Genomic DNA, 14,825 nt, shown 5'->3' with positions numbered 1-14,825 from the left:
AATATCACTTTAATTCAAATAAATTAGCAGTGTTTGGCCTGTAGAGTATTTGTGACATTTTCAAAATCCACAAAATGTTCATTTGGGCAACAGCTTTTAAGAAAGTAAAAATATTAAATTCTAAAGCCATAGAAGGTCAGGCTGGATGTATTTTAATTGTGGAGACAAAATTAATGAGATTTTAAACTATCAAATCTACATTTTTCCCTATGAACACAGTCTATATCTATTTCCTGAAAACTATTTTGAAGCTAGTCGACATCTGAAAATAGAAGTATTATTATTCCTATCTTGGTTTAATAAATCAATAATGTTAATGTTACCTTAGTCAACAACATAGGTAACCTGCATTATGTCAGATATATAAAACTGATACAGAAATCATCTAAAAGCTTTGAAATAGTAAAACTGAAGGCTATATGCATTTGTAAATTAATGCCTTTTGGTGCGGAGGAGCTAAGGTACTTAAAGATACCATAACATCTTAAAATCTACAACAACAGGGAAAAACTACTAATACTAGCTTTTAAAATTCACAAGTTATAATAACGTAAAACAAATTTGCCATTTTAGCTGATTTTCAATATGTTTATACAGGTAATATAAATGACAAATATGTATAACATTACAACACCATCTAAAAGAAAACAATGATGTACAAAATGTTTGTAATAAATAAAATTATTGCATTTAATGTCATTTTCTTGAAAACCAAAATTACCAGACCCCTAATGAATACCAGTTCAAGTTAAAGGAAATGTGTGCCAATACCAGCTTCTGACAACAAAAATAAGAAGTTAAAGCTCTGCAAGTTTGTCTGATTTAGGTCAGGTAATCATGGAAACAAAAGAATATTTAAAATTATTTATTTTATCATTATGCACATTGAAGGAAAGCATTATAGACAGCAGAGTTCTTTCCCACCATAAAATTTACACCCATTTAATTAGCTAGAAACACTAGCTTGAAGAGGTACTGATATATTCCATTTGTAATAATTTCTCTACAGCAAACAATTGTCTTACAGTTGGAATATGTTGAAGAAAATATTGTCTCACAAGTCTTTTTTGTTCTTTGAGTCTCAATCACCAAGAGTTCAAGGGACTTTGAGAGAATCCTGGTGTCCTGTATGGCCTGATGAATGCATCAAAATCAAGCAGTGTATCTGTATTCTGAAAATACTCTTAGCTCCATACAAATGTTGCTTGGGTTGTGGAGCTCACATTTCTCCCACTGGCACTATGCATCTGAAGGACATTTTGTTATGAAAGTTTCACACCAATTTTGTTTTGTTCCTTCTTCATTAGCCGCTGTGCTTCCTTTTCCATTTTCTTCCTTTGCTGTTCTGCTGCTCTCTTTTCTCTGTCTGCTATCTTCTGCTGCCTGAAAAGAAATATATTCGTATTTTTACTTTTAGAAAACACTACACAGGTAAAATGGCAAATAAATTCCGGAAAGAAACAGCACTGCCCTTTTACTGTCATCAAATTTAAGTTTAAAAAGTCTTCATTCTTCTCACTGCTTTGCAATTTCAAAGATTTTCAAGAACAGTATTTTTTTTTAATCTTTAGAACATGACTTGCAAAATAAAAAAGGTATTATCTCTGTTTTAAAAATAAGTAAAATGGGGCATTCAGGTTAAGTGAAATGTCCAAAGTCATAAGATTAAGGTTAAGAACCCACATCTCCTGATCCCTCTTCTTCAGATTATTTTCACTAAAACACTACTTCCATTGGACCACACCTTCTTTTGGGTACCATTCAGAAAAGCCTGATATTTAGAATTAAATACTCTGTTATTATAATAGTTAAAAACAGTCAGCTAAAGGATGTCAAGAACACAGATGTACAGAGCACAAAGCAAAGAGAAAATGGAAACTTAAGACGTGACTTCCAACTAGAAGCTAGAAATCTATTTAAAGATTTGACTAGCTCTACTAATGAAGGGGCAGAATGGTGGGTATTTACTAATTACACATTATGAAATACCTTCCCCCAGTCCCTCCCTAACTCCACTGATCTAGAATCACTAAACCCCTCTATATTTACTGATTTTTAAAAATTGAAGTATAGTTGATTTACAATGTTCTGTTAATTTCCACTGTATGGTAAAGTGATTCAGTTATGCATATATATACATTTTCTTAAATATTCTTTTCAATTATGGTTTATCACAGGATATTGACTATAGTCTGTGTACTATACAGTCAGGACCTTGTCATCTATCCGTTCTATATATACTAGTTTGCATCTGCTAACCTCCAAATCCCAATCCGCCCCCACCCCCGCCCGGCAACCACAAGTCTGTTCTCTATGTCTGTGAGTCTGTTTCTGTTTCGTAGATAGGTTCATTTGTGTCATATTTTAGATTCCACATCTAAGTGCTCTATCTTATTGACTGATTTGTATGGGAAGTGGGAGTAGGAGTGTGGTGATGAAATAGGAGAAAGAAGAGCAGAAGCTGGTCCTGGGTCTGAAGGTTTAGGATATGAGAAAGTAAGTCAAGAAGCATACAAGGCTGAAGAAGGAAGCTGTAGGGCACAGCTGGGCAGCAGATAGGCAACACTGGATTATATATAGAAAAATCTAGTGTGGATTACCCATATATGGGACAGCTCAAAGCTGGCTATAGTGAGCGAAATGTATACACACTTCTCAATCATACTTACAAATGGGAGTAAGCAGAGGTATGGATGACCAAAATTCAAGAAAGTAGAGAGACTTATTTTAGGCAACATTTTGACCGTCACCATCAATTAACTAAAATTTCAAAAGAATAGTTTTAAAAAATCTAGTTTTCACTAGCTCTGCTCACTTTCAAGCAAAACTGATATCTGCACTAAAAACAGCAAAATGTCTGGGGCAAAAAAAGAAAGAGAAAAAGAATTAAAAAGGGCTGGCTAGGTTACAAACAAGTAAGATAATCAAGCTTTGACCTAGTTACTAGCTGATATATAAACATCAACAATTAATATTTCTGGTACAAGAGGCAACTTAGACGTTAATGCAGACAAAATATATTTTTCCTGTCCAGATACATGTCTGGAATCACTAAGGTACCAGAATCTTTTTCCTTAATGATACTGATCATAGTACTGGTAGTATTTAAAGTGGCAATGGGAAACAGGCTAGGTTAGAGGCTATGGATTATGGATACACTTTTAAAATTCTCAGTGTTATCCTGGGGGCGGTAACGACATATGGAAGCCTCCAGGTGTTTTTGGCTCTACTTATGCGACTTGAAGCAAGAAACATGTCTATTACTGACTAATAGGCTCCCTCTCCCAAGCTGTCGTATCAAAAGCACTAAGTTTGAGTTTTTTGGTCTTGTTTTGTTCAGGGTGCAAGAAGATAGGGTGAAAAAGAAAAGGTTTTTGTACAGTGAATGTTCAGCTACTTGTGAACTCATAAACTCTACAGTGTTGTCATTAAGATTACTGGATTCAAAATGAATAGCTCCTTCCTTTATCCTTGTGGTTGATGACACCAATCATCACTAGAATCCCCAAAATGTTCTAAAATACCCAGACTTCTGTATCTATGATTTATCCAAAAGAAATAGAGTAAAAAATAAAAAATAAAAAATAAAAAAATAAGTGACACCTTTTTTGACAATCCATGCAACATAAATGTTTACAATTCTAAAACTATTTCCTTTATACTGAATAATTGTCAAACAGGAACTAAATATTTAAAACTCTCACAACTTTACTGACTCTTGTAATGTGACCCCTTACTGTTTAAAAAAAAATGCTGAAAACAGTAAGGACAAGATCAAAAAAAGGTCAGCCTTAACTCCCAGTTATTTAACTACACCCTCTGCTGGTTGTTCAAGGTAATTATAATTTATCGGTAAAGACAGGAAAGGACAATACAAAAATGAAATCAGTTGTTTCGTTAAGATAGTCAAATAAAGAGTAATTCATTTTCTATCCCAATTATAAAAACCATATTTGAAAAAAACACATTGCTATATTTTACTTTATCATCTTGAAAAATGCAAAAGTAATTTAGATATATTTACATATCTGAGTTTTCATCAGTGATGATGGTCACAGACTCTCTCAAGGTAAATTTTCTTTTTACTCTTTGACCTAATGTGGTAGCAGCAAGAATTAAGTTTACTGCTCACAAAAACAAAGAAATAAGAACATAACCAAGAAAAGCAAACTTGAAAACCTCTAGGATAATATTTTCTGTAGAATAGGCAGTAAGTATATGACTTATGTTATCTACCTCAGGGCTTTCAAGTACATAAATTGAAATACACATACAAATGTAGAGTGCAATACAAGTTATTTTCAAATAGCAGTGCTATTCACTGCTATATTCAAATGAGCAGTGCTGGCACTATGCTAGACCACGGGGAAACAAAACTAAAGGTATAATTTCTGACCTAGAGAAAATACATTGTTGTGACTCACATTTCACAGTAGGACATTTCAAGAGATAAATATATTTTATAGGGAATGAAGTATAAAGCATATAGTTCAATATGATGTATATATGTAAAAGATCTCATTCTCCATTAATAAATTATTCTTTTGTATCTATATTGCTTTAAATTGTTGGTTTCTGTGAGGTTTTAATCATATAAAATAGCATATGTAGTCTGAAATACAAAAAAACTATCCCATATTATCAAGGTTCAAATGAGAATGACAAAAAATACAACATTTGCAGAATAAGCTTTCTTGACCTTAAATGCAACATGAACAAAACCAGTTCTTCTACTCAGGCTGCAGTGTAAATATTACTCAAATACCTCAGAACTTCTTCGGCTTGCCAGGCCGCATCTTCTTCTTCTTCCCATGCATTGGTATTTTCCTGCCAGGTATCCAAGTCACCTAATTCAGGCTACAATAAAACAAAACAAAGCAAAATTACAATGGTCAAGAGCCATCCTTTTTCCACTCAGTGGTCGAGACAGTATTTTTTTTTTTTAAAGAATTTATTATTTATTTATTTATTTATTGAATTTTTGGCTGCATTGGGTCTTCATTGTTGCACGCGCGGCTTTCTTAGTTGCAGTGAGCGGGGGCTACTCTTTGTTGCAATGTGTGGGCTTCTCATTGTGGTGGCTTCTCTTCTTGCGAAGCACGGGCTCTAGATGCGCGGGCTTCAGTAGTTGTGGCTCGCGGGCTCTAGAGCACAGGCTCAGCAGTTGTGGTGCATGGGCTTAGCTGTTCTGTGGCATGTGAGATCTTCCCGGACCAGGGCTCAAACCCATGTCCCCTGCATTGGGAGGCGGATTCTTAACCACTGAGCAACCAGGGAAGCCCAAGAAGACTATCTTTTAAAGCATAACTCAGACCTTGTCATTGCCCTGTATCTTCTCCACTTTCTTACCACATCCTATATAGGCTCAAATGATTGCCCCCGGTTTGCCTGGAACTGAGGGATTTCCTGAGACGCATGACCTTCCGTACTCAACAGTCCTGGCAAGTCCAGCTTTCTTCCTATTTTATGTTTTAAAGGATATTCCTTTTATATTAACTTTTCTTTTTTTGCCTACTTTAGTTTGGAATAGACAAGAATAGAACATTTGTTCTCTCTGTTATCTGTCTTTTCAGTAAGAAGAAGGAGTGGGGGGTGGAGGAAAGAGAAGAGACAGACTGATCCCAGGCTGGATTAGAGATGCTTGACTGGACTACTCTGTGCTGGGGAGATGAACTGGAAGAACCAAAGTTTCCAAACTAGCACAGTCATCTCCATTTAAGCACAAGTAATTTTCTAGATTTTTCAGTGGCAGTTACTGTCTGGGTCCCAGGCAAAAATGACAGGTCAGGCAAAATTTACTCTTCATTGGAGTACTTCTTCTATACTGTGCTTCCTTTTGCCTGTCTTACTTACTTGATACCATCGGGCTGGCCACACTACCTTCTACTATTCCCCAGGCCAGACCTCTAAAAGTTCACTTTTTCCTTCCACAAACAATGAAAATGCTCATTCTGGAATGTTTAGTTGGTGGGGAAATAATTACATGCATAAAATAACTGGCACCAAGCTGTGAACAGATTTATTATATTCTCTTTTGAGTACTTAGACCTAAAACCGAAATAAAATGTGTTGAATTTTCTGCTCTTAACCATAAATGAGATACAATCCTCTGTTAAAAAAATGTAAAAAAAATATTTCTGATTGTATGTTTAATGTAAATTTCTAAAAGTAAACTAGCTAAATCAAAGAAAAGGATTTTCAAAGTCACTGAATGACTCTCTTGAAAAGTTATACCAACTTATTCTCCTGACAGAAGTAGGTGGAAGTCTTGTTTCCTTGTATTTTTGTCAATATGAGTAGTTAATTGCCTTCTTTTCTATCTTTGCTAATATGTTAAGATTTAAAATGGTGTCTTGTTATTTTACTTTGAATTTCTTTGAGAACTAATAAGATCAAACTTTTCTTCATGTTATCAGGTTATGTCTATTTCTTATTTGTAAATTTATCCATTTTTCCACTGAGGTGTTTGACTTTTAGTGTATAAAACATTTAGATACAAAAAAGGTGAAACGACTAAGACCATAAAAAAAAGAGTATCTGATCCTTTAGTAGAGATGGTCTTCTAAGTAAAAAAGAGAAAGTTTTAATTAACAGATTTGCTACATTAAAAACTAAATACATCTGCCCATCAAAAACATCCAAACTAAATTATAAAGCCGATAACAAAGTGAAAATTGTAAAAGATGACAGAAAAGAGTTAATATCCTTAGTATAAAAAGAGCTATCACAACAGTACAAATGATAAATTCCAAAAAGAATGTGCAATTTAAAAGAAAAATCTAATTTGTGGAATGGGTAATAAGATATTTTGGTGTAGAGAACAAAGTGCAGTAGATTACCATTCTCTCCTAGGTAATGCCCCTTTATTTTGTCTGGTTGGCAGGGAAATATCTGGAAACATTCTTCTTCTACCATATTTACCTCTTCCAAACTCTTTAAGCTATGACATGTGTATAACTTTATAATAAGCTATATTAGTGTTATAATAACATTATTACAGCTAGGTGGCAAATGTACTAATTCACTGAGGGGGTTTGAACCACTTTACCAATATGGAACAAACATAAAGTTTTAAATTCAGAAATATAAAATAAAAAACTAAACATTATGATGCTATGCTCTTTTAGAGAAGTATCTATGATATTATTATGCTCTCATAACATCATGTAACTGCATAAGAGTTATCAAAATTTTTAATATTTATGTGTATGATCATTTATTTAACATTGTGCCTCCCCCATTAGAATGCATTCTTCTGAGGCAAGGACCCTGCCTGTTTTGCTAACTTTCTACTATATTACCAGCACCCAGCACAGCATCTGGCATTAGTAGGAACAGTTTTTGATCAATGAATTAAAAACATATATAAACATGGAACCCTCTGGGAGAGGGGTCTAAGAAGTACCTGTGAAGTTAAGCAAAAAAAAAAAAAAAAAAAAGAAAGATGAACAGATAGAAGTGGTGGTTTAAAACTGTATCTGCAAATTCTTTGACCCTCCTTCAAGAGGTGGAGCTTAATTCCTCTTCCCTCGTACGTCAGCTGGATTTAGTGACTAGCTTCCAATGAGTAAAATAATGTGGAGGAGACAGTGTTTCCCTTATAAGACTAAGTCATAAACAGGCATTGTGGCTTTACCCCTGCATGTGCTCCACTCTTTTTCTCAGTGATCATTTGTTCTGGAAAAGTCAGTGGTTATTACATCGTAAGGAAACTCAAGCAGCCCTATGGAGAAGTCCATGGCAAGGAACTGAGGCTTTGTACAACCAACCAGCATTAATCTGCCAGGCAAGTAAGTGACCACCTTTGAAATGAATCATCCAATGCCGGGCGGAGCCTTCAGATAACCACAGCCTCAGCTCATGACTTGCCTGGAAACTCATGAGAAACCCTGAGCCAGAACCACCCAGTTTAGCCACCCCTGGATTCCTAATCCACAGAAACTATGAGATAAAAAAAATATTTATTGTTGTTCAAGCCACTAAGTGTGGGGTTGTTACACAACAATGGATAACTAATGTAATCAAGCAGTCAATAATTACTAATCAATAATTAAGCAATCAAAACATACTTAAAAGCTAGGGTTTGGGGAGGGGTTTGGACAGTGATGTGTTTGAAAAAGTTCAAAGGGACAATCATCGACAGGAAGACACTGGAACTCACCAAAAAAGATACCCCACATCCAAAGACAAAGGAGAAGCCACAATGAGACAGTAGGAGGGGCGCAATCACAGTAAAATCAAATCCCATATGTGCTGGGTGGGTGACTCACAGACTGGAGAACACTTATACTACAGAAGTCCATGCACTAGAGTGAAGGTTCTGAGCCCCATGTCAGGCTTCCCAACCCGGGGGTCCGGCAACGGGAGAAGGAATTCCTAGAGAATCAGACTTGGAAGGCCAGTGGGATTTGATTGCAGGACTTCGACAGGACTGGGGGAAACAGAGACTCCACTCTTGGAGGGCACACACAAAGTAGTGTGCGCATCGGGACCCAGGAGAAGGAGCAGTGACCCCAGGGAAGACTGAACCAGACCTACCTGCTAGTGTTGGAGGGTCTCCTGCAGAGGCGGGGGGAGGCTGTGGCTCACCGTGGGGACAAGGACACTGGCAGCAGAAGTTCTGGGAAGTACTCCTTGGCGTGAGCCCACCCAGAGTCTGTCATTAGCTCCACCAAAGAGCCCAGGTAGGCTCCAGTGTTGGGTTGCCTCAGGCCAAACAACCAACAGGGAGGGAACCCAGCCCCACTCATCAACAGTCAAGCGGATTAAAGTTTTACTGAGCTCTGCCCACCAGAGCAACAATCAGCTCTACCCACCACCAGTCCCTCCCATCAGAAAACTTACACAAGCCTTATCCACCAGAGGGCAGACAGCAGAAGCAAGAAGAACTACAATCCTGCAGCCTGTGGTACAAAAACCACATTCACAGAAAGATAGACAAGATGAAAAGGCAGAGGGCTATGTACCAGATGAAGGAACAAGATAAAACCCCAGAAAAACAACTAAATAAAGTGGAGATAGGCAACTTTCCAGAAAAAGAATTCAGAATAATGAGAGTGAAGATGATCCAGGACCTCGGAAAAAGAATGGAGGCAAAGATCGAGAAGATGCAAGAAATGTTTAACAAAGATCTAGAAGAATTAAAGAACAAACAAACAGAGATGAACAATACAATAACTGAAATGAAAACTACACTAGAAGGAACCAATAGCAGAATAACTGAGGCAGCAGAACGGGTAAGTGACCTGGAAGACAGAATGGTGGAATTCACTGCTGCAGAACAGAATAAAGAAAAAAGAATGAAAAGAAATGAAGACAGCCTAAGAGACCTCTGGGACAACATTAAATGCAACAACATTCGCATTATAGGGGTCTCAGAAGGAGAAGAGAGAGAGAAAGGACCAGAGAAAATATTTGAAGAGATTATAGTCGAAAACTTCCCTAACATGGGAAAGGAAATAGACACCCAAGTCCAGGAAGCGCAGAGAGTCCCATACAGGATAAACCCAAGGAGAAACACACCAAGACACATAGTAATCAAATTGGCAAAAATTAAAGACAAAGAAAAATTATTGAAAGCAGCAAGGGAAAAACGACAAATAACCTACAAGGGAACTCCCATAAGGTTAACAGCTGATTTCTCAGCAGAAACTCTACAAGCCAGAAGGGAGTGGCATGATATACTTAAAGTGATGAAAGGGAGGAACCTACAACCAAGATTACTCTACCTGGCAAGGATCTCATTCAGATTCGATGGAGAAATCAAAAGCTTTACAGACAAGCAAAAGCTAAGAGAATTCAGCACCACCAAACCAGCTCTACAACAAATGCTAAAGGAACTTCTCTAAGTGGGAAACACAAGAGAAGAAAAGGACCTACAAAAACAAACCGAAAACAATTAAGAAAATGGTCATAGGAACATACATATCGATAATTACCTTAAACGTGAATGGATTAAATGCTCCAACCAAAAGACACAGGCTTGCTGAATGCATACAAAAACAAGACCCATGGGGATTCCCTGGTGGCGCAGTGGTTGAGAGTCTGCCTGCCGATGCAGGGGACACGTGTTCAAGCCCTGGTCTGGGAAGATCCCACATGCCGCGGAGCAACTAGGCCCGTGAGCCACAATTACTGAGCCTGCGCATCTGGAGCCTGTGCTCCGCAACAAGAGAGGCCGCGATAGTGAGAGGCCCGCGCACCGCGATGAAGAGTGGCCCCCATTTGCCGCAACTAGAGAAACCCCTCGCACAGAAACGAAGAACCAACACAGCCATAAATAAATAAATAATTAATAATTAAAAAAAAAAAACCACGAGATACCATTTAAAAAAAAAAAACAAAAAACAAGACCCATATATATGCTGTCTACAAGAGACCCACTTCAGACCTAGGGACACATACAGACTGAAAGGGAGGGGATGGAAAAAGATATTCCATGCAAATGGAAATCAAAAGAAAGCTGGAGTAGCAATACTCATATCAGATAAAATAGACTTTAAAACAAAGAATGTTACAAGAGACAAGGAAGGATACTACATAATGATCGAGGGATCAATCCAAGAAGAAGATATAACAATTATAAATATATATGCACCCAACATAGGAGCACCTCAATACATAAGGCAACTGCTAACAGCTATAAAAGAGGAAATTGACAGTAACACAAAAATAATGGGGGACTTTAACACTTCACTTACAACAATGGACAGATCATCCAAAAAGAAAATAAATAAGGAAACAGAAGCTTTAAATGACACAATAGACCAGATAGATTTAATTGATATTTAAAGGACATTCCATCCAAAAATAGCAGATTACACTTTCTTCTCAAGTGCGCACAGAACATTCTCCAGGATAGATCACATCTTGGGTCACAAATCAAGCCTCAGTAAATTTAAGAAAATTGAAATCATATCAAGCATCTTTTCTGACCACAACGCTATGAGATTAGAAATCAATTACAGGGGAAAAAAACGTAGAAAACACAAACACATGGAGGCTAAACAATACGTTACTAAATAACCAAGAGATCACTGAAGAAATCAAAGAGGAAATCAAGAAACACCTAGAGACAAATGACAATGAAAACATGACGATCCAAAACCTATGGGATGCAGCAAAAGCAGTTCTAAGAGGGAAGTTTATAGCTATACAAGCCTACCTCAAAAAACAAGAAAAATCTCAAATAAACAATCTAACCTCACACCTAAAGGAACTAGAGAAAGAAGAACAAACAAAACCCAAACTTCGCAGAAGGAAAGAAATGATAAAGATCAGAGCAGAAATAAATGAAATAGAAACAAAGAAAACAATAGTAAAGATCAATAAAACTAAAAGCTGGTTCTTTGAGAAGATAAACAAAATTGATAAACCATTAGCCAGACTCATCAAGAAAAAGAGGGAGAGGACTCAAATCAATAAAACTAGAAATGAAAAAGGAGAAGTTACAACAGACACCGCAGAAATACAAAGCATCCTGAGAGACTTCCACAAGCAACTCTATGCCAATAAAATGGACAACCTGGGAGAAATGGACAAATTCTTAGAAAGGTGTAACTTTCCAAGACTGAACCACAAAGAAATAGAAAATATGAACAGACCAATCACAAGTAATGAAATGGAAACTGTGATTAAAAACCTTCCAACAAACAAAAGTCCAGGACCAGATGGCTTCACAGGTGAATTCTATCAAACATTTAGAGAAGAGCTAACACCCAACCTTCTCAAACTCTTCCAAACAATTGCAGAGGAAGGAACGCTCCCAAACTCATTCTATGAGGCCACCATCACCCTGATACCAAAACCAGACAAAGATACTACAAAAAAAGAAAATTATAGACCAATATCACTGATGAATATAGATGCAAAAATCCTCAACAAAATACCAGCAAACAGAATCCAACAACACATTAAAAGGATCATACACCATGATCAAGTGGGATTTATCCCAGGGATGCAAGCATTTTTCAATATACGCAAATCAATCAATGTGATACACCATATTAACAAGTTGAAGAATAAAAACCATATGATCATCTCAATAGATGCAGGGAAAGCTTTTGACAAAATTCAACACCCATTAATGATAAAAACTCTCCAGAAAGTGGGTATAGAGGGAACCTGCCTCAACATAATAAAGGCCATATATGACAAACCCACAGCAAACATCATTCTCAATGGTGAAAAACTGAAAGCATTTCCTCTAAGATCAGGAACAAGACAAGGATGTCCACTCTCACCACTATTATTCAACATAGTTTTGGAAGTCCTAGCCATGGCAATCAGAGAAGAAAAAGAAATAAGAGGAATACAAATTGGAAAAGGAGTAGAACTGTCACTGTTTGCAGATGACATGATACTATACATAGAGAATCCTAAAGATGCCACCAGAAAACTACTAGAGCTAATCAATGAATTTGGTAAAGTTGCAGGATACAAAATTAATGCACAGAAATCTCTTGCATTCCTATACACTAATGATGAAAAATCTGAAAGAGAAATTAAAGAAACACTCCCATTTACCATTGCAACAAAAAGAATAAAATACCTAGGAATAAACCTACCTAGGGAGACAAAAGACCTGTATGCAGAAAACTATAAGACACTGATGAAAGAAATTAAAGATGATACCAACAGATGGAGAGATATACCATGTTCTTGGATTGGAAGAATCAATATTGTGAAAATGACTATACTACCCAAAGCCATCTACAGATTCAATGCAAACCCTATCAAATTACCAATGGCATTTTTATGGAACTAGAACAAAACATCTTAAAATTTGTATGGAGACACAAAAGACCCCGAATAGCTAAAGCAGTCTTGAGGGAAAAAAACGAAGCTGGAGGAATCAGACTCCCTGACTTCAGACTGTACTACAAAGCTACAGTAATCAAGACAATATGGTACTGGCACAAAAACAGAAACATAGATCAATGGAACAACATAGAAAGCCCAGAGATAAACCCATTCACCTATGGTCAACTAATCTATGACAAAGGAGGCAAGGATATACAAGGGAGAAAAGACAGTCTCTTCAATAAGTGGTGCTGGGAAAACTGGACAGCTACATGTAAAAGAATGAAATTAGGACACTCCCTAACACCATACACAAAAATAAACTCAAAATGGATTCGAGACCTAAATGTAAGACCGGACACTATAAAACTCTTAGAGGAAAACAAAGGAAGAACACTCTTTGACATAAATCACAGCAAGATCTTTTTTGATCCACCTCCTAGAGTAATGGAAATAAAAACAAAAATAAACAAATGGGACCTAATGAAACTTCAAAGCTTTTGCACAGCAAAGGAAACCATAAACAAGATGAAAAGACAACCCTCAGAATGGGAGAAAATATTTGCAAACGAATCAACGGACAAAGGATTAATCTCCAAAATATATAAACAGCTCATGCAGCTCAATATTAAAGAAACAACCTAATCCAAAAATGGGCAGAAGACCTAAATAGACATTTCTCCAAAGAAGACATACAGATGGCCAAGAAGCACATGAAAAGCTGCTCAACGTCACTAATTATTAGAGAAATGCAAATCAAAGCTACAATGAGGTATCACCTCACACCAGTTAGAATGGGCATCATCAGAAAATCTACAAACAACAAATGCTGGAGAAGGTGTGGAGAAAAGGGAACCCTCTTGAACTATTGGTGGGAATGTAAATTGATACAGCCACTATGGAAAACAGTATGGAGGTTTCTTGAAAAACAAAAAATAGAATTACCATATGATCCAGCAATCCCACTACTGGGCATATACCCAGAGAAAATTATAATTCAAAAAGACACATGCATCCCAATGTTCATTGCAGTACTATTTACAATAGCCAGGTCATGGAAGCAACCTAAATGCCCATTGACAGACGAATGGATAAAGAAGTAGTGGTACATATATACAACGGAATATTACTCAGCCATAAAAAGGAACGAAATTGAGTCATTTGTTGAGATGTGGATGGATCTAGAGACTGTCATACAGAGTGAAGTAAGTCAGAAAGAGAAAAACAAATATCGTATATTAATGCATGCATGTGGAACCTAGAAAAATGGTACAGATGAACCGGTTTGCAGGGCAGAAGTTGAGACACAGATGTAGAGAACAAACGTATGGACACCAAGGGGGGAAAGCCGCGGGGGGGTGGGGATGGTGGTGTGCTGAATTGGGCAATTGTGATTGACATGTACACACTGATGTGTATAAAATTGATGACTAATAAGAATCTGCTGTATAAAAAAATAAATTAAATTAAATTAAACAATTAAAAAAAAAAAAAGGGCTTCCCTGGTGGCACAGTGGCTAAGAATCTGCCTGCCAACAGGGGACACGGGTTCGTGCCCTGGTCCGGGAAGATCCCACATGGTGTGGAGCAACTAAGTCCGTGCGCCACAACTACTGAGCCTGTGCTCTAGAGCCCACAAGCCGCAACTACTGAGCCTCTGTGTCACAACTACTGAAGCGTGTGCGCCTAGAGCCTGTGCTCCGCAAAAAGAGAAGCCACAGCAATGAGAAGCCTGCGCACTGCAACAAAGAGTAGCCCCCGCTAGCTACAACCAGAGAAAGCCTGCGCACAGCAACAAAGACCCAACACAGCCATAAATAAATAAATAAATAAATTTATAAAAAACAAAAAAACAAAAACTAACACTAGGACTTCCCTGGTGGCGCAGTGGTTAAGAATCCGCCTGCCAATGCAGGGGACACGGGTTCAAGCCCTGGTCTGGGAAGATCCCACATGCCGTGGAGCAACTAAGCCCATGTGCCACAACTACTGAGCCTGTGCTCTAGAGCCCACAAGCCAAAACT

General features: G+C 37.3%; 1 protein-coding gene across 1 annotated transcript in view; it reads right to left on the bottom strand.

The window, feature by feature from the left end:
* Positions 1-849: 849 nt before the first annotated feature.
* The window catches only part of EBAG9 (estrogen receptor binding site associated antigen 9), a 32,247-nt gene continuing 18,271 nt past the window's right edge, over positions 850-14,825 (bottom strand). The window contains exons 6-7 of the mRNA XM_061171731.1: positions 4,766-4,857; positions 850-1,383 (exon numbers count right to left, since the gene is read on the bottom strand). Of these exons, the coding sequence (XP_061027714.1) occupies positions 1,263-1,383; positions 4,766-4,857 (213 nt within the window). The 3' untranslated portion in view covers positions 850-1,262. The remainder of the gene's footprint in view (positions 1,384-4,765; positions 4,858-14,825) is intronic.

This window comes from Eubalaena glacialis, chromosome 17 (assembly GCF_028564815.1).
Source record: "Eubalaena glacialis isolate mEubGla1 chromosome 17, mEubGla1.1.hap2.+ XY, whole genome shotgun sequence".
Classification (NCBI taxonomy): domain Eukaryota; kingdom Metazoa; phylum Chordata; class Mammalia; order Artiodactyla; family Balaenidae; genus Eubalaena; species Eubalaena glacialis.
Note: the sequence above shows the minus strand (reverse complement) of the source record. Positions and strands in the feature narration are given on the sequence as shown.